The following is a 20,622-nucleotide window of genomic DNA, read 5'->3' on the forward strand; positions in this document are numbered from 1 at the left end:
CAACATGGCAAGCATGTAAAAAATTTGGCCTTCAATTTTTGGAGACTCTTTTAAGCAGAAGAAATAGTGCATTAAGTAGAATCAGAAGATATAATAATTATTTTGCCAGGGAATGTTTTAATGCCTCCGTGGAGCCCTTATCAAGGTAGAAAAACAGGATTTTATAGGTATCAACTTTTCAGTGATTTTTGCCAATGTTTTTGATTGACTCGGCAACCACGCAACTTTTGCCCTCCAATTTTCAGAGGCTCTTTTCGAGGCTCTTTCTTCTTTTTCTTTTCGCAGAACAAGATCTCGTAAAACGAATTTCATTTTAGTCTTTTTTTGTACCTCCTCAGATTAGAGGCAAGAAAGAGGTGCGACGCTTGACTCCCATTCATTACTTTAAAAACCTTGAATAGTTTAATTATTTTGTTTATGCACTTGAGCTTTTATTGATACGAAAATTAACAAACATATTTAATCATTTCATTTTAATTAATTAATTATTAAATATTATTAAATAGGTATTATTATGAGTTTTATTTAAATATTTCGTTTAAATATTTAATTCACTGAAGGTTTAGTTTTTTACTTTACCCGATATAAATTAAATTGAACAGTGATAAAGTAAGAAGTCTCCGAATAAATAAACGTTTCATTATCAATAAAAGCTCTGGTGCATAAGCAAAATAATTTAACTATTCAAGATTCTCAACACTGTACGTTGACACAGGTACGCTGTACGGTTTTGACACAGTACGTGATGAGGTGCGATGATCAGCGTTGCGTCCTCAGTCCAAACTTATAATAGGGTTTGGTGTGTTTCTGTTATACTTATTCTTATACAGGTAAGCGCATTTATACAGATGAACCTCGTTTGAATCAAACTGTACATCGTGCATATGTTTATCTTTTACGAATGAGTTCCTTCTTATTCACCCCTCTTTAAGCCTCAGTATTCATTTGGAATTGAAACCACCACCGGAATTTTGAGAATGCAACCTCCCTCCCCTCTTTCCACCCCCGGGCAACCTTTTTTAATAGCTCATTAGAATAATCACAGAAGAATAAGGATCCGGCCGTCATAATAAAAAGAAGTGACACCTCATAGACAAATCATGACTTAAAATTAATGTTTTTGTTGTATATTCTAAATTCTCCCCCTTCCCCCTATTCAGTACATTTTCCAAATATAATCATTAATACTAACTTCGAGGGACTCCAGTTCATTCCATTCCCTTTTTTTTCGAATTGGAGCGAGACGGTGGGCGAAGTGTCGAAGTGTCGGTTATCGGCTCAAAGCAGCACGACTTTCTTCCCAGCGCCTCCCCCTTCCCATACTATCCGACCGCTCGATCATTCGGGATTCACCCACTCCTATTCTCTGATCAGACCACGCTAGTAGGGTAGAAATGCCGATTGAAACCAAACAGTTTTTAGCTAAATAGTGCAGAAAAATACGATATACGTTGTGGGTTTACGGGGTGGGCATTAGACCATCTGGCATAATGCTGTAAAAATCTCAATTTTGATAAGAGTCTGATGCAAAAACGACTTTTTTCGCCCCCTCCTCCCTCTAGAATTCCTTCAAACTTCGTCTATTGATTACTCATACTTGAGTCCTTCTTTTCCCAAATTTTCAGACCCCCAAAAAATTTTGAGCGGCCGGTCGGTCGGCACTCGGTAGGTCTCTCAAGTAGCGGTGCGGGAAAAAAGTGAATTTTTGGAAGTATCTGTAATTATTGAACTCAGAAACCCTCAAGAATACCTATGAGTGTATTTTGCACTATTTGGACATAAAATCTGATTCATTAACACCCAAATCCGGCTTTGGAACCATATTTTGGCGCGCGAAAATCGGTCGGCGCGCGTTGAGTGGAAACTTACTCGCTCATAACTCCGGAACCGTTCGGTTCCTCAGCTTTCTTGGCCACTCGTTGGATACGGAAAAAGACGAACAATTTAGAAAAATGGTTTTGGTTCAAATAAAAAATTAAGATCTTTGTGTATCTTTCGTTTAAAAGAAATTTTCCCGACTTAAAAACTGAAAAAAGCACATGTTGTTTTGAAAATGTGATTTCTGGATTTTGACCTTTGGAATCTTAGAGTATGCAATTTTGGACGATTTTTCGTCCAAACCGGACCTCGATATCTTAATTTGTTCGAGAGATATCGAGGTTCACAGGTTTTCACTTCCACCCCCCCCCCCCCTGCAACCCCCACAAACAATTTTTTGGGGGTCTGAAAATTTGGAAAAAGGAGGGCTCAAGTATGAGTAATCGATAGACGAAGTATGAAGGAATTCTAGAGGGGGGGGGGGCGAAAAAAGAAGTTCTTGCATCAAGAACTACAGGAGTATTACATATTGCCCCTTCAGTCTGCGGGTTATGCAATAGAGTTTTGAAAATAGATAATTAGATTATTTTTGCAACTTGGCAACATAGCTTTTCATCATACAATTTTGGGGAGACGCGGTGGGGGGTCAAAGTTAAAAATCATCAACATTTTAGCGAATTCGTTACTCGAAAATCGAGAGGTTTTGAAAAACGCGGGTTCGACAGGCGTTTTTAGCGTGACGAGATCTTTCAGAAAATGTTTATTATCATAGGGTTTTGTCAACTTTAGCTCGAGTTATTGCCTCCGAAGCGCCGGAACGCTCAATAAAGACCCCCCTTTCTTTCATGTCCGGGCCGATTCCAAAAAAAGCCATTTTTTTATTTTGATGAAAAACCGATAGGTACCCATGTTGTTCCTGTCTCTTCGTAACCCCTCTAGATCTTTACTGTACGCTGGAAAAATGTCTTTGTCGCGAGTCATACGAGCGGAAAGGAGCGAAGGTCGGGAAAATCGGCTATTTTAAACTGCGCGAGCGGCGTTGATGGCGTTGATCGGAAGGAGAACGTCCCCTCTCGCTCACTTCTACGAATCATACTCCTCGACCGAACTCACATTGTTGCCAGTGCCCTCCGATCAACGCCGCACGCGCGGCGGCGGCGATGGCGGAGTGGTTTAGAAAGGGCGACTCATCTTCCACCAGAATTGAACTCCAATGAACTCAATATGGCAATATCGATTTTTTTGGGAGGCTTTGAATCCAAAATCTTTTTTAGAGGTAGGATTTGACCACCAATGCACATTTTCTGCCAAAGGAGTATAATTCTGGTGGAAGATGAGTTGCCCTTTCTAAATCATTTTAAATAATGATGAGAAAACAGGAAAAATCTATAAAAAAAAGTTTAAACAATGAGCGCAAAGTTTGATTTCAACGAAAATTGGCCAAAGTGACCCTCTTACACCCCTAATGAACATACTTGAAGGACTTTTGCTTCCCCGATGGGATCATCATGAAACACCGCGTTGAACACCGCGACATTTAAGTTGAGCGACGGTCAAGTAGTGGTTTTACAACAAAATGCTAAAATCGCTGATTTTCGCATTTTGAGAGCTTTGAATGAAGAATTTCTGAGCCTCGTGGGTCCAAACTGTTATTCATCTCTTGAAATATCGTATCAGAAGTCTCATTATTCGCATTTGCGACTTTCTAGCTCGATTGCATTTTCCAAAGAAAAATCTGCGAAATTGCAAAGATCGCCAAGATGAGAAAACGGTAAAACCACCTAAGTGCTTTGCGGGACCTCTTAACCTTTATCTACGGCCCTGAGATTTGTTTGTGATTTTTACTTTCTCGTTTTTCTAACAAGAAGGCAAATTTTTGGCAAGTATCTCGATTGGATTTCGCAATTTTTTTTTCACCGTCCGTAATGGGACACCCCTAGGGGGCGGACCCAAATTTTTTTAAACCCCTACCTTGTGATACATCATGCGGAAGGACAGAAAAAGAAAACTATTGAGGAAAGCGAATTGTCAGTATCTCAATTTTCAAAAAAATGGCGGGTTATCCAGAAGTCCGGGGCCCCCGGCAAAAATCGATTGTCAATAAATCAACCTCTAACAAAATGGCGAAAAATGGGTAGCGAAAAGCTTTGGGTACTTTGCTAAGGAGGAGTGTCGTTTTGGGCCTTTTCCGGCCCCACCTGGATTTTGCTAAATGTTTCATATTTTCGAAGTACTATTCTTGGGTAGACTCTATGCCAAATATTTTACCGAACGGAGCCCATGCAAGGGCGCAGCAGCGCCTCAAACCCAAAATCCTGGAATCGAAAAATAATTATTTTCATCGACCTTTTCGACTGTTATCACTCTTTCAGCAGATGATTCCTATGTATTTTTTTGCGTAATTTCCGTTTCTGGCCTTTTAAAGGCCTTCGATTAATTTTCAGGGGCCTTATGGCTCATTGTTGCCATTTGTGGCCCATGTTCCCAGGACGAAGGGAACCACTTTTTGGCATATTCAAAATTTCGGGGGGGGGGGGGGGCTTCCTTGAGGAAGGGGAGCGGAACCTGACTAATTTTTCAAATATGAACCCCTATCTTGTGATACATGATTTGAATGGGCTTAAAAAAAGAAAACTTTTGGAAAAAACCGATTGTTAATACCTCAATTTCTAATTAAATGGCGACCAAAAAATGACGGAAAATGCGTTTTCTGGCTATTTTCCGACGGGCTGACTTGAAAAATGGTGTCCAGGGGTTTTTGGGCACGAGAAAAATAAAGGAGGAGTGTCGTTTTGGGCCTTTTCCGGCCCCACCTGGATTTTGCTAAATGTTTCATATTTTCGAAGTACTATTCTTAGGTAGACTCTGTGCCAAATATTTTACCGAACGGAGCCCATGCAAGGGCGCAGCAGTAGGGTGGCCCAATTATACACAGTAAAATTTATTTTGCGAATATTTTTGGTCTTACCCCCTAGAACTGTTCCATTTGATCAAAAAACACTCTCTGCCAAGTTTCAGCCAAATCGGATAATATTAACCCGTGCCGACAGAGCCATCTTTTTTATATGGGATTTTACATTGAAAAACACTTTTTTCCGGAAAAATCCATTTTTCGAAAAATGTCTAATTTCTAGAAAAAATCTGAGGTCATATTCGGCTTCAGCAGAAAAAATTGAGTGGGGAAACATGTATTGGACACTTCAAAAAAATTTTTTATCCCTCGTTATAGCGGCGAAACAACTGAAACACCGGAAAGCGCTAAATAAGGGTAAAATGACGGTGATAAAACTCAAATAATTACGTGCGTCTGCATCTGAAAAAGAAGCTCATCATATGGTAGGTGTTTCGTAGGTACTTTTTTACGCCGAGTCCGAAAACGCTATCCATTTTTCTCTAGTTCATCAGGATTTTCCGGAAAATCGATTTTCTTGTATAAAAAGAGGATTTTCCGGGGAAAACTCAATTTTCAAGATATGAACCTCAACATGTGACGGGTGTGTTTCATGTGTTTTTTAACGCTGAGTCCGAAAATGATGTCAAAGTTGCTCCAGTGCATCTGGATTTTCCGGGAAATCGATTGTACCGAGTTTTCTCTGGAAAATTCCCTTTTTTACGGGAAAAATTTCGTTCCTCAGAAACTCTAAGTGGAATAGAGGGAAACGGTTATGATTTTTGAATTCACCGTTAAACAACACACCAAAAACATCTAATACAAGTCGATCGTTCATTTCCTAAAAATTAAGTTTTCCTCGGAAAACCCTGTTTCTACAAGAAAATCGATTTTCCGGGAAAGCCCGATGTACTGGAGCAACTTTGACATCATTTTCGGACTCAGCGTTAAAAAACACATGAAACACACCCGTCACATGTTGAGGTTCATATCTTGAAAATTGAGTTTTCCCCGGAAAATCCTCTTTTTATACAAGAAAATCGATTTTCCGGAAAATCCTGATGAACTAGAGAAAAATGGATAGCGTTTTCGGACTCGGCGTAAAAAAGTACCTACGAAACACCTACCATATGATGAGCTTCTTTTTCACATGCAGACGCACGTAATTATTTGAGTTTTATCACCGTCATTTTACCCTTATTTAGCGCTTTCCGGGTGTTTCAGTTGTTTCGCCGCTATAACGAGGGATAAAAAATTTTTTTGAAGTGTCCAATACATGTTTCCCCACTCAATTTTTTCTGCTGAAGCCGAATATGACCTCAGATTTTTTCTAGAAATTAGACATTTTTCGAAAAATGGATTTTTCCGGAAAAAAGTGTTTTTCAATGTAAAATCCCATATAAAAAAGATGGCTCTGTCGGCACGGGTTAATATTATCCGATTTGGCTGAAACTTGGCAGAGAGTGTTTTTTGATCAAATGGAACAGTTCCAGGGGGTAAGACCAAAAAAATTCCGACATCGCCAAATTTGGGCCACCCTAGCGCAGCAGCGCCTCAAACCCAAAATCCTGGAATCGAAAAATAATTATTTTCATCGACTTTTTCTACTGTTATCACTCTTCCAGCAGATGATTCCTATGTATTTTTTTGCGTAATTTCCGTTTCTGGCCTTTTAAAGGCCTTCGATTAATTTTCAGGGGCCTTATGGCTCATTGTTGCCATTTTTGGCCCATTTTTAGGGGGTTTTTCCATTTAACACATTCAAAACTTAATTTAATCCAAAAACTGTGTACATTTTTGAAAAGTACGTAAAAAAATGAATCAATGATGTTCAGTCAAATTTTTCCTACGTTGCCAAATGTCCGAGAAAATTGGTCCCAAAGTGTCAAAAACGGCATAACGATAAATCGCCGCGCCTAAGGCTCAAGAAAGTGGAGTACAACTTTCATATTGTACCAGGTAACAGCTCTTATCCATCCATACAACTTATTAAAATATCATAGTTGTACCTGGATTCCCACGATGTGAAAATTGACCAGGAAGTCACGCTTAGCGGGCTTTTTTTTAATTTAAGGTGGCTTCTTTAAATGTTCTTAGACCTTTATCATCTTTTTTAAGAGTGTATCGTAGGTAATTTTTTGCATACTGTATATTTATGGCCATTAAAATGGTCTCCGCTACGTTTTTAATAGTCATTAGGACCATTGCTGCCGATTTTTTTCGATTTTTAAGGGTTTTTGTTTATTTTACGCATGTAAAACTTCATATGACCTCAAAACCATGTGCATTTTTGAAAAGAACGCAAAAAAATGAATTAAGTATGGTGTATGACTTTTTTCCACGTTGCCAAACTATTGAGAAAAATCAACCCTGAGGTACCGAAAATGCCAAAAGTCGAATTACATGGCACGTCTAGGGTTCAAGGAAATGAAGAATAAGCTTTATTCTACTTTACGTAACATTTTTAACATGAAATGGGGGAATCCAGGTACAACTATGATATTTTAATAAGTTGTATGGATGGATAAGAGCTGTTACCTGGTACAATATTGTAGCAGAGACGTACTCTACCTTGAGAGTACGCCTCTGTTAGGAGCACCTCGGACATACGTGAGAGATCGCGTATTTCCGAGGTGATCGCAGATAGGTGCTTTCGTTGGCGCGTGCCGCGCCAGGGTTACATCTTTTGGGCATTACTATATAGCGGCGGCCTAGCGGCCAGCGAGGGGTCAGTGTTGCATACATGCGTACTTGCCGGTGATCGCCACCTTAGTGCTTTCTAGTCTCATCGCGAGTTGGGCTATTTCCCCTTCCTTTACGCCCTTACATGGCAGATGCGCCGGGTAAAAAGCAAGTCTTTTAAATTAAACGATCCGGTACCGCGAGCCCTACTCCTTTGAGTCATTTTTTTTATCTTCAGTTTTTCGTAAACCCGGCAGAAGTTAGTTTAAGTGTATGTTTTCCATAAACCCGGCAGAAGTTAGTTTAAGTGTATGTTTTCCATAAGCCCGGCAGAAGTTAATTTAAGTTTTTCAGTTTTTCATAAGCCCGGCAGGAGTTAATTTAAGTTTTTCAGTTTTTCATAAGCCCGGCAGGAGTTAGTTTAAGTGAATAAAAAGTTTTTCGTAAGCCCGGTAGAAGTTAGTTTAAGTGTATTTCGGTGTATAAGTATATTCAAGTGAAGTTTTTTTTTCGGTCCTCAACCCCAACAACTCGAGGACATGAGGTGAGTAAACATTTTTTTTCTCTTTTTTTCTTGTACTTTTTTTCCCTTCCTTCTCCTCATTTGCTTATTTTATTTTTGTGTGTTATTGAGTGTCGCTCATGTTCATTAACTTCTCCACAACTACAGAGGGAACTATAAAGGTAAAAGCAGAAAACGTGCTGAAAACCCTAAGAGTCAAGTTCCCCTCCGTTTTCAAAAAAGGAAAAAATTATTCGATAATACAAATCAGGGAGTATGCCAAGCAATTAGATCAAATAGATATCGATGCACTAGTGATATTTCGCGAAAAACATCATAACGAGAAAGAGACCCCTACAGAGTGGGACATCGACGAAAAGGGTAGAATAAAAAATATTTACAGCGCAAATTCTGCAGCTTTAAGATTAGAACTAGCAAAAATAGGTTACAGTTACAAAAACGATTTGTGGGTGGAAGATAATCGAAAGATCTTAGCGGAACTAGAGCGTAAGAAATTCGAAAATCAGGAAATTTTAGATAATTGTGGAGAAAATTCAGAGCATTATTACGAATCACCAATTCAGAGTTACGACACAAAGGAGCTCCCGAATTATACTTCAACTCCTGCGGGGACAGCGAGTTTAGACGACTTTACTCCATTTTGGAACGATTTTACAGGTGAACAAGAGGACCTGCTAGGCAATTTGTACGAAGAGCCAGAACCTTCGCGAGAATCTAGTTCAGTTAGTAATTTTTCTAAGGGCACGGTTAAAAACCCAAATACAGCTAAGAACTTGCACATCTACGAAAACACGGAAAACAATATGGCACTGGCAATTCCTAACGATTTTAAAAAATTCTTGAAGGCATTTGAGGATGCTCCCCAAAAATTTTCTGGTGATGGTTCGATAAGCATAATAGGTTTTTTACGAGACTACGAGAGATATACAAAAGGCGAGGATGACCAATACCAGCGCGAAAACATCAGAAAATTTTTGACTGGGAGAGCAAAAGCTTCCTATGATAATGATGAGGAGGTTTTTGAAGGATTTGCGACTTTTAAAGAAGTTAAAGATAAACTGGTGGGGGAATTTGGGAACAAAGATCTGGACGGGAATAAATTTAGTAATCGTAAACAAGGGGAATTTGAGGACCCTTTAATCTACATCGAAGACAAAAGAACACTAGCTAGACGTCTAGATATTAAAGCTCCCGAAAAAACGATGACAAGTTTGATTATAGATGGGCTTCAGGAGAAATATAAAAATGCGATAGGGATGTGTAGTAATAACTCATACACGGAGTTAAAAACCAATGTTACGAGAGCAAAGCATATGTTGAAGGAAGACAATTTTTATACCAGTAAAACAGTGAATGAAATAAGTGAAGTTAATCAAATACACAGGGGGCAATTTAATGACCACGCAAAACTTGAAGCTAGAGTAAAAGAGCTAGAGGGAGGAATGGGAATTTTGGTCACAAAAGTGGATTTAATCCAGGGGCAATCTGATGGAATAGAGAGAAAACTGGAATCTATATCAGACAATTTCAGAAAATTGTGGCACCATTTGGGAGTTAATCAGTACCAATCGCCGAGTTTCCAAATCCCTCCTCAGAGCCTTCAACAACCTTCTCAGCAGGTTCAACCGAATTCTAACTACCCTCCAGGGAATCAGGCATTCAAGCTTCACAAAAATCAATGTAATCGATGTTTCAGGATGGGACATTGGGGCTACCAATGCAGAACAAATCCTATGGATAACCAAAACAACCAAAATGGGAATAATTATCCAAAAAACGGGGATTTTCCCGGCCAGAATTAAGTCTAGGTCGGGAGGAAGATAAAGAAATTGGGAAAATAGAAGTGCTTAACACAAAAAGAGAGCCCAAGGTATCACGAGAGCAAACAAAATTAAATATCTCATTTTTTTCAGATTATACAGGGAAGTGGATAAAATCTGCTCTTTACGAAGTTTTTGGCAAAGAAAACTGTCACATTTCCAGCACTGGGGATTAAAAATTTCGATTTGAAGACATTTTGGGGAAAAATCGACAGGAACAGATCAATGAATCTCTTGGTGACGTCGTTTTAATCATGGGAGGCTCGAATAATGCATCAGATAAATTTCATGAGCTTCCAAAGAACTTTGATATTTCCTTTCTAGACAAATTAGCAGAGGAAAAAACTGTTATTGTTTTGGGCGTTCCGAGACAAGAGAGAGCAAATGAGGCAGATTGTTTATTCTTGAATAAATTTTTAGAAAGCGCTACGGAACAAAGCGGAAAATTGCATTTCATATCATTACAATCATTTGGTTTGAAGACTGGGTTCCTGGTAAACACCCAGAGCAGAAACTACTGACAGAATCGGCAAGAATCAAATTAGCAAATTTGATTAAAAACGTCATCGAAATTAAATGTAATAAATTTGTAAGAGACACTAATTTAAACGTAATTGATGTAAATACCCTGGTAAAAATGGCAAGTGTTAGGTCAGTGAATTTTCCACTGAGGTCAGTGCAATTTGCTCTGAGGTCAGTTCAGTTTTCTCTGACGTAAGTGTTAAAGCACTGACCCAAGAAGTAAGCACTGACCCAAGAAGTAAGCACTGAGGTAAGAGGCACTGACGTCGGGAGGAAGACTTACCTAAGTGCAGAGATATCTTTGAGGTAAGCGGGACTGAGGTCAGGACTTGGTTCAGAGGGTAGGTAAGTCTCTGATATCAGTCTTAATCGAACCGCACTCACTCCCAAAAATAGAGATGGCTCCCTCTTCCCCCACCCTATTTTATTTTCGTGGGGGAATATTCCTTGGGATACGGGGACCACAAACTTTATCTTACGGAGAGGCATATTTTTTATGAGGGGGATTTTCTAAGAGGGAAGGAAAACTTGTTTAGGTAGCCACACTCTTGAAAAATTTGTTTAACCTTCTTCGTTTATGATGGCACTTAAATAATTAAAACACAAAAAAATGAGATCGGTAAAAATATTATCACCGCTATAATATGTATTTAGATGTAGTTATTTAAGCATTATTATTTTTTTAACTTAAGAGTAAAAAAAAAAATTAAATTTGGTTTAAATTTTTTTCAGTTTTAACTCTTTTTAAAATGTTCCAGTCTTAATTTTTTTAAAATTTTCCCAATTTATTTTTAATTATTTTCCAACTTTTTTACTCCTTTAAGTACTTTCAATTTTTGTATCTGCTAATTTATATTTTTTGTATCATTTCAACTTTGATTATTTTTTTTACATCCTCAGCTATAATTTTGAATTTTAATGCATTCCATTTTTTTTTTTTTCAAAAAAAACATAACATATAAAACTTCATTTTCATGTTGATTGATTGAAAAAGAATAATAAAAAAAAATTAAGTATCGGATTCAAATTCAAACACAAAATCATCATTTGCTGTCAAAATTACTCCAATGGGGGCCCTGAAATGACATAATTACGCCCCTAGCACTTACACGCGCAGGTAGTGTAGTGGTTCAGTCGCTAGGTCGATCACCGAAGATAAGCTACGTCGGGCGTAGTTAGTACTTAGATTGGAGACCGCATGGGAACGAGCGTTGTCCACTGAAGATTGTGATGATTACTTGTGATGGAAAACTCACAGTAGCCCTCCCTGGTCGTCAAATAGTGAATTAACGTACCTGGCGGATCGGTAATTAACTAAATTTTTGCCTCTATAGTATTTCTGGGAGTTTCCACACCGCTTACGTCGGAGACACTTAGGTCAGTGCCACTTACATCAGAGGCACTTGCCTTTGGAACAGACCTAACACTGACGTAGCAGATCAGCGCCCGGCAGCACTTACATCAGTGTTTAGGTCTGTTCCAAAGGAAAGTGCTACTGATCTGAACACTTGCCATTTTTACCAGGGTATGAACTTAGAGGTAAATTCAGCCGAAAATTTAAATAGACTAACAATCCACGGTAAAATTAACGGGGAAAAAGCTATTCTCCAATTGGACACTGGCGCTGACGTATGCGTCGCGACCGCAGACTACGTCAGTGCATCAGAGATTGACGGGAATGAGAAAAGACTATTAAGAAATGCGGACGGTTCGCTCCTAGAAGTTTTGGGAGCCGCTACAGTTAATATAGAATTGGAAAATGGTTCGGTATTTCCAATTAAAATGCAGATCATAAAGAATCGCCGGAAAAAAGTACTGCTCGGTTATCCATTTATTGCGTATCACGGTTTACAGAAACTCCTTCCAGAGTCCGTCATGCACGGTCTAGTAAAAGGCGAAAAAAAGGTAAGTGAACAGCTGGAAGACGATTACGCAGGCTGGGCAAAAAATAAACAGGAAATTTTCATGAATCAGGTGAATGAAGAAGGTTTTGGCTCCGAAGTAAATTTCATTGACAGTTTAAAAACTAGCGTCGACGAGGAAAGTTTTTCTATTTTTCAAATTCCGCGAGTCAGCAATGAGTCAAAAAACGAGGTTACGACCTGGTCTAGAGACGAAACAACGGCGGAATTGGCGAATATGTATGATTGTTTTGCAATTGACGAATATGTATGATTGTTTTGCAATTGACGAGGTAACGCCTGAACTTGACCTTCCTCAAAGTAATCCGAGCGGACCCAGTTGTACGAGAGCGCCGACGAATGCAGAATCATCAACAACGGATTTAAAGGTTAACTTGAATCCGAAACTTTCATCAGAGCAAAAAAATCAGATGATGGAGGTGTTGCATGATTTCAATGAAATGTTTTTGAAAAGCGAGGATGATTTTGTGGGAGGCCAAGTTAGGGCAGAACCAACGACCTATACTTTTCTAGACGAAACCCCGGTTTATTTTCCCATGCGTAGATTCCACAGCGACAATAGGAAGTTTATTTCACAAGAAACGGCGAAAATGAAGAAGTGGCAAGTGATTGAAGACTCAGTCTCTGAGTATTCGAGTCCTGTTGTTATTGCGAGAAATCGGGAAAAGCTGCGTCTATGTAATGACTATTCTGTTTTAAATTCAAAAATACAAAACCAAAGGTATCCTCTTCCAAGAATCAGTTCGATTTTAGATGTTGTGCGGACTAAAAAATGGTTCATTAAATTAGATTTTTTTCGCGCATTTTGGCAACACAGTCTTTCCAGCGAAGGGTTATCAAGGGCGGCTACAAGTTTTAGCACCCCTGACGGCCACTTCCAGTATAAAGTATTAGGATTTGGTATAAAGACCCACCCTGCCACTTTCCAGCGTTTTATTGATAAGGTCCTTTCGGACCTGCGATACAAAATGGCGATTCCTTATTTAAATGACGTCATTATTTTTGCAGACTCATGGACGGAATTGCTGGAAAACTGCCGCATTGTATTAAAAAGATTGATGGAAGCTGGTTATATCTTGAATCCGTTGAAATGCTACTTTGGTTTTCAGCAAATATCAATTTTTGGATTTGAAGCAGGAATTGAAGGTTTTAAAAATGAGACAAAAAGAATTGAGGCAATAGTATCTTTGCCTCCGATTAAAACGAAAAGGCAATGTCAACGGCTGTTAGGGATGCTTAACTTTATTCGTATTTTTATTCCAAATTTGGCAACCCTGACCAGGCCTCTAATAGACGCCTGTAAGGAGGTTCCGTTCAAATGGACTTTCGAATGCGCACAGAAGTTTGAGGAAATTAAAAAAATTCTGATTTCGGACCCGGTCCTGATACCTTTTGACGAGAAAAAGGAGCTATTTATGGTAACAGACGCGAGCATCATCGGTGTCGCAGGGGCGATTTTGCATAAGCATGAAAATGGTTTTTTTCAGGTAATTGCTTACGCATCGAAACTTTTGACAGCATCTGAAAGGACCTGGTATAGCACTGAATTAGAACTAAAAGCTGTTGTTTTTTGTCTAAAGGAATTTCACGAATATTGCTATCAGAACCACACGACTATTTTTTCAGATAATATAGCTTTAAAATTTTACTCCAAAGTTCGGAACGCTACACTGAGATTGAACCGATTAGCCTTAGAAATTGCCAATTATGACATAACAGTTAAATTTTTGAAAGGAAAGTCCAACACGCTGGCAGACTTCTTGAGTAGACACATTAAAGATATGGAAAAAGTCGGGGTGCCCAAAGAAGAGGAAGAGAGCGAGGATGAAACGGAAATTTGTGAAATAAGAACAGACGAAAATAGGTTTGAAAATTTGATAAGGGAGCAAAAAGCAGATATTTTTTGTGGAGAATTAATCAAAGCTCTTAACAGCGATCCTACCGTGCCTCGAAAGGTCGAACGTTTGTCCCGTCAGTTTCAGCTAAAAGACGGGGTATTAATGAAGAAATCATTTTTTGATGGGAAAACGGGATGGCTAACAGTAATTCCAGTTTCGTTGATCACGACTATTTTGAGCGAATATCATAATGGAGAAATGGGGGAGGCCATTTCGGGAAAAATAAATTAATTTCAAAAATTAAGGAAAAATTTTATTTTGAAAACATAGACAAAATTTGTGCCGCTTATGTGCAGCAGTGTCTTGCTTGCCAAAAAAACAAGAATGTTGCAGGGAAGAAAGTTGGCGGCATGAAGCCTCTGCCAATGCCTGAAAAACCCCTTGATGTTTTAGTCCTGGATGCCTCAGGACCTTACTGTCGGTCTATAACGAATAAGTATTATATTGTCAATATAGTGGACCAATTTAATCGGTATATTTTTGGCATGGCTGTACAGGCAGTGGATGCCAAGAATATTGCGGACGTTATTTACCACTTTATTTGTAGATTTACCTTTCCTAGAGAAATCCGAACCGATCTAGGACCAGCGATGCGGAGTAATTTGGTGAAAGAATTGACTGATAAATTAAACATACAATTAAGATTCTCCATTGCCTATCAGCATCAAACAAACGGAATGGTGGAACGTAGTTTCAGGACTATTGTACAAATGATTAATTGTTATACAGAGAAGAATAACCCAAGAAATTGGTGTCAACTAATTGAACCATGTTGTCTCTCTTACAATTCCACACCTCATGTGGCAACAGGGGTATCCCCTGTGGAAGCTTTATTTGGAGTAAAAAGTCGTCTAAATTTAGATCTCTCTTTAATCCCCGAAACTGCGGATCCAATGACAGTTCAAGACAGAGTCAGAAATCTAGAAGAAACTAGGAAGCTCATCCGCCTCAAATCAGTTGCAGCTCAGGAGCGTCAACAAGCTGAGTTTGAGCAATCACATAAAAACATCAAATATTTCCCTGGTGAGGCTGTGTTGATTTTTGACCCAAATCGTAAAATTGGAGTAACCGAAAAATTAAGGAAAAAATGGGACAAAGAGGGCGTCATAGTGTCAGAAGTTGTAAACCAAAATGGTTTGTATGATGTCGATATGGGTGGGAAAATAGAGCGTTTTCACATAAGCCGATTAAAAAAAATTTTTGAACCTGATTAACTTTCTTGAATGTTTTGCTTTGCTTTTAATTTTTTTTCCATCCTACCTTACCAATTTTATTTGTTTCAGTTTACCAGCCCTCCTTGTTTTTGCAGTTCTCAGCATAGTCGCTGAAGGGAACCCTTCCCAAGGGGTGAGAGTGGACCAGCTGTCGTCTGGGGTGTTTTTTCAAAAATGGGGGCCGGTTGCATATACATCCACTTCTTACTCGGTGGTACTAAAATACAACTTGACTCTGCTGCAGAAACAGGATGAAAATTTAGAAATGGATTTCCAGCAGTTACACTCGTATTTAATGGGAGTTAAGTCTGAGAAGAATAGTACCACTTTTCTGACGGAATTGGAGTTGTTACATTCTGAACTAACCGAGTATGAGGGGGAAACAAACGCTCTCTTGGAATTGGTTCCTGGAGGTCGGCGGACCCGATCACTGTGCGACGGCTTGGGACGATTATTATCAAGTATAACAGGCGTGATGGATGACCAAGATAGAGAAGGGATGGAAAACGGATTTTCCGTGCTGGGAAGGCGAGTTGAGGAACTTGAGATGGAGGTAACCCCCAAAAAATTGGTCATCCAGAACATGCTTAAAAACCAAAGACATAAAGACGGAGCGCTCGTATCTAAAAGCACGGGGAAAAAGTGAAGCTAGGTTCGGCGCTGCGCGCTTGTGTGAGTGTGTAAATGAGCGCGGGAATCCATGGCGGCAAACGGAAATTTGATTTGAACTTGTCCTCTTGATTTTTCCTTATTTCTTCTTCGAAACGTGTTTTAAATGCTTAAAACGATTATATTAAGAAAGTTCGGTCTGCGTCCTAATATATTACACCTACTTTTGCTCGGTAACAGGCAGTAATCTCAGATAAAGTTAGTTTTTCTTCTGCTTATGGTGGTTCTGCAGGTTCAAACAGGCCGTTACAGTTCTAGATCTACGTTACTCCCAAATGAAATCAGTCGGTCGACGACGGACCGAAACTAACCTAAAGTTAATAAAATATGAGTGTGTACCTGAATTTGGGCAAAAATCAACCTAAAATACTTTGTTTTCGCAATTTTATTTATTAGTTCCCGCCCTACATTTGAATTCAAACTTGTCCCGATTTCGCCGCCAATCCTCTAGCCAATAGTAGAGGTGATTGAAAAGAAGCTCTAGAAGCTTCATTTTTTGCTTTTAGTGCTCCGTCTTTATGTCTTTGTTAAAAACGCGGTAAGCAACGCAAAGATTTTAAGTTCACTGGCGCGGGATGTCGTCAACAATAATAACGAGATTGACACCACCCAACGCTGGGTCAAGACAGAAACCCACTTGCGTAAGTTGAGTACTGAAGTAAGTAGATTAAGATTTGACAGGGCCCAACTTCGCGCAGGACTGGAGGCGGCCCTAAAAAGTTATTTGTCTCCGGAACTATTGTCTCCGAAGTTTCTGTTAAAAGTTTTACTACGCGGAGAGAAATCTATTACGGAAGAGTACAAATTTGTGTCAAAAGTTTCGTTGAAAACATTGCAAATTTTTTATGATCTGGCTGAAGTATCTGTGCAGACTAAGCAAAACGAATTGTGGGTAACCCTGGGGCTCCCGCTTAAAACGGTAGGTTTAGATTTTCAACTATGGGAGATAACCCCGGTCCCTATTTATAATAAAATTTTGAGATCTTTCGTCAAACTAGATGTAGGTAATTTCCTCCTGGTAGCCTCGGATTTTAAAGTTTATACTGTTCTTGGTTATCAGGCGGTTAACTCTTGTAAAAAATCTGTAAATATTACTGTATGTCCTGCTGAGTTTCCTTTAATTTCGAGTTCTGTTAATACATGTGAATTTTCTTTATTTAGTTCTAGGAACTCTAGCTGTTGCAAAAAAAAGGTACTGATCGGGCAGTCGAGTTTCTTTGAAAAGATTAATAGCGAGTGGGTTTTCTCAGTAGACAAACCGACGAAAGTGGGGATTAAGTGCGGCACGGGCCACGAGTTTCGAGAGTTGTCAGGAGCAGGAGTACTGCGTGGTGTAAAGGAGTGCACCGTGAGTTCAGATGAACTCATGTTGCTCGGAGGAGCGAAGTTCACCCGTGAAATGGGTGGGATTTGGAACGACCCTTTGATCCCTTCGGTCGACGGTACTGAATTGCTCTCCCGCAATGAAGAGGAAGCGCTGAGAGAAGAGGAGGAGAGAGGAACGTTGGCCTCGAGCATTCAGGACTATGCGAGACAAGTTAAAGGAGATTTGCAACTTAACGCCTTTCTGGATCGCTTGTCCGATATGCGAAAATTGGAACCTCGTATTCCCGTCCAAGTTCACCTGAGCGGCCTCACAATAGTCATGGGTATAGCTGTAGTAGCAGTGATTATTTTAGCATTTAAATTAAGAAGGGCTACATCCGCGACTATTGGGAGTCCGTCTGCAGGACGATAGTTCCGATTATCTTATTCTTGCCTACTTTTTTTTTACCAGTTTTTATTCATCTATTTACTGTCATAAAAGGATGGACAGTTTTTCCGTCTGTTTTGTCTGATACAAAATGGCGGTGGTGGATGGCGTCGAGTTTCGACCCCCTCCCCTCCTTCCCAAGAGACCAGGGAATGAGGGGCTTTAGCTGTATAAAAAAAAACAATTAATTAGGACTAAAAATTGTATAAATAAGAGAATATTCGGATGGTTTGAGTTTAAAAAAAAGAGGCTAGAAAACATCAAAGTTGATGCAATGTACGACACTTTTTTAGAGTGCAAGTATGCAGATTATTTATTTTTAGATTCCACACTCTTTTAGAGTGCAAGTATGCAGATTATTTATTTTTAGATTCCATTTATTATGTGTCTTTTATTCTGTTTTTTTTGGAATCCTACTTTCTTGAGACTTTTTAAATTAGGACCTCTTCTCAGTTTTTCTTTTTTTTTGGAATAGTAAAAATGTATTTTGTAATGTATGTATTTGTTCATTTCAGAAACTTATATTTTGAGGTGCTTCAATTCCCTTGAGTGGCAATGGGGATCCAGGATGATGCAGCAGTCGGTTGGGGGCGCTGGCGCAGAAGGAATCGTTCAGATGTCTAGTTCCGGGTGCGAGAACCGGACCGTTCACCCACTCAGTTGCGCAGTGTTGTGGAGCTGTCTGTTTACCCGTCCCGGCCGTTGGGTCCCATCTCGTGGTCTGACTGATCGTGGAGCCTCAGGACTATGCTAGTTTTCCGGTCTGGAGCTATTCCTGGAGCATCAACATCGTCTCTCAGACTGGCTGCTGGTCTACGTCCCTAGGATGGTGTCATCCAGAGGGCCTATGGCAGTGCAGGATTCTCTAATCTGGAGCTACTGCGAGAACAACTTTCATTCTCTTCTCGGGCTATCAAGCAGGAAGACTCTGCGGGTCTACATGGACGGAGGGCGCAGCTTTTGGACGTTCTTCCCTCAATCATGGCAGCGGACATTTTCTGTCAACCTGGGAGATGTCAGCGTCAGAAGCCTCTTCATGGTTGGTGTGGTGGGGGCGACTTTTGGGCGTTCTTCGCTCAATCTCAGCAACCTACTTTTCTTGGGAACCTTTCCTGCGGCGTAACGGACGAGGGTCATCGGCAAACCACGCATAAGGGACTGGACGGATGGCGATTCTGGAGTAACGGCAAGGCGCTCGGACAACCGACAGTTGGCAGCTGCTCGCGTTCGGCAGTTCACTCAGGGGGAGCGGATGCATCAGTTTTTTTTTTTGTAAATTAGTTATTAGTTTGGGGAAAATGTAAATATCAATATTATGGGGGGGACTATTGAAATTTTGTAACCTACTTTTAAGTATCTGAATACAGTAATGCAAGGGTTCTGACCACCGAGAAGTATGCATGGGGTGACGTATCTTCAAAATTTTGGGGTTCAGTGCACCGCCTACCGTTTAGTTTTTTTTTTTTTTTCTTTCTTTTCTTAGGGAGGGGGCGTGTAGCAGAGACGTACTCTACCTTGAGAGTACGCCTCTGTTAGGAGCACCTCGGACATACGTGAGAGATCGCGTATTTCCGAGGTGATCGCAGATAGGTGCTTTCGTTGGCGCGTGCCGCGCCAGGGTTACATCTTTTGGGCATTACTATATAGCGGCGGCCTAGCGGCCAGCGAGGGGTCAGTGTTGCATACATGCGTACTTGCCGGTGATCGCCACCTTAGTGCTTTCTAGTCTCATCGCGAGTTGGGCTATTTCCCCTTCCTTTACGCCCTTACAATATGAAAGTTGTACTCCACTTTCTTGAGCCTTAGGCGCGGCGATTTATCGTTATGCCGTTTTTGACACTTTGGGACCAATTTTCTCGGACATTTGGCAACGTAGGAAAAATTTGACTGAACATCATTGATTCATTTTTTTACGTACTTTTCAAAAATGTACACAGTTTTTGGATTAAATTAAGTTTTGAATGTGTTAAATGGAAAAAACCCCCTAAAAATGGGCCAAAAATGGCAACAATGAGCCATAAGGCCCCTGAAAATTAATCGAAGGCCTTTAAAAGGCCAGAAACGGAAATTACGCAAAAAAATACATAGGAATCATCTGCTGGAAGAGTGATAACAGTAGAAAAAGTCGATGAAAATAATTATTTTTCGATTCCAGGATTTTGGGTTTGAGGCGCTGCTGCGCCCTTGCATGGGCTCCGTTCGGTAAAATATTTGGCACAGAGTCTACCTAAGAATAGTACTTTGAAAATATGAAACATTTAGCAAAATCCAGGTGGGGCCGGAAAAGGCCCAAAACGACACTCTTCCTTTATTTTTCTCGCGCCCAAAAACCCCTGGACACCATTTTTCAAGTGAGCCCGTCGGAAAATAGCCAGAAAACGCATTTTCCGTCATTTTTTGGTCGCCATTTAGTTAGAAATTGAGATACTAACAATCGGTTTTTTCCAAAAGTTTTCTTTTTTTAAGCCCATTCAAATCATGTATCACAAGATAGGGGTTCATATTTGAAAAATTAGTCAGGTTCCGCACCCCTTCCTCAAGGAAGCCGCCCCCCCCCCCCGAAATTTTGAATATGCCAAAAAGCGGTTCCCTTTGTCCTGGGAACATTCCCCTTTCGAGTCTCTAGCACTTTTGGTTCAAAAATTATAAGGGGGGGGGGGGGGGGTCCCGAACTTTAGATAGTCTTGTATGGTGCAGGAAGACCAGCCATGGCCACTGGGCCACTTTGAATTGGGAAAAAGTTCGTATATTCTTTTTACACTACCCGAAAACATCTTTAAAAATTTCATGGAAAAATAAGGAGTTGGTTTCATTCAAAAAAAATCATGTAAGAGCAGACATCTTATTGTACACCCCAGCGTAAGAAGAAAGAGATCATGAAAAGAAGGTAAAACCATTCAGAAGTAATAAC

The 20,622-nt window shown here is 39.9% G+C and overlaps 2 protein-coding genes across 26 annotated transcripts in view; one reads left to right on the forward strand and one right to left on the reverse strand.

Moving 5' to 3' along the window:
* kermit (PDZ domain-containing protein GIPC-like protein kermit) overlaps positions 1–20,622 on the reverse strand; it is a 167,266-nt gene that overhangs the window by 43,107 nt on the left and 103,537 nt on the right. Inside the window, exon 6 of one of the 25 annotated variants that reach the window (XR_011899290.1) lies at positions 1,193–1,422. The exons of the other annotated variants lie outside the window; for them this stretch is intronic. The gene's annotated coding sequence lies outside the window, so the exon portion shown is untranslated. The remainder of the gene's footprint in view (positions 1–1,192; positions 1,423–20,622) is intronic. 25 annotated transcript variants of the gene reach the window in all.
* Positions 1,432–20,620, forward strand: LOC140224049 (uncharacterized). The gene is made up of 2 exons (XM_072297114.1): positions 1,432–7,934; positions 15,359–20,620. The coding sequence occupies exons 1-2, from the start codon at positions 7,930–7,932 to the stop codon at positions 15,933–15,935; spliced, it is 582 nt and encodes a 193-aa protein (XP_072153215.1). The 5' UTR covers positions 1,432–7,929; the 3' UTR covers positions 15,936–20,620.

This window comes from Bemisia tabaci, chromosome 2 (genome assembly GCF_918797505.1).
Source record: "Bemisia tabaci chromosome 2, PGI_BMITA_v3".
NCBI lineage: Eukaryota > Metazoa > Arthropoda > Insecta > Hemiptera > Aleyrodidae > Bemisia > Bemisia tabaci.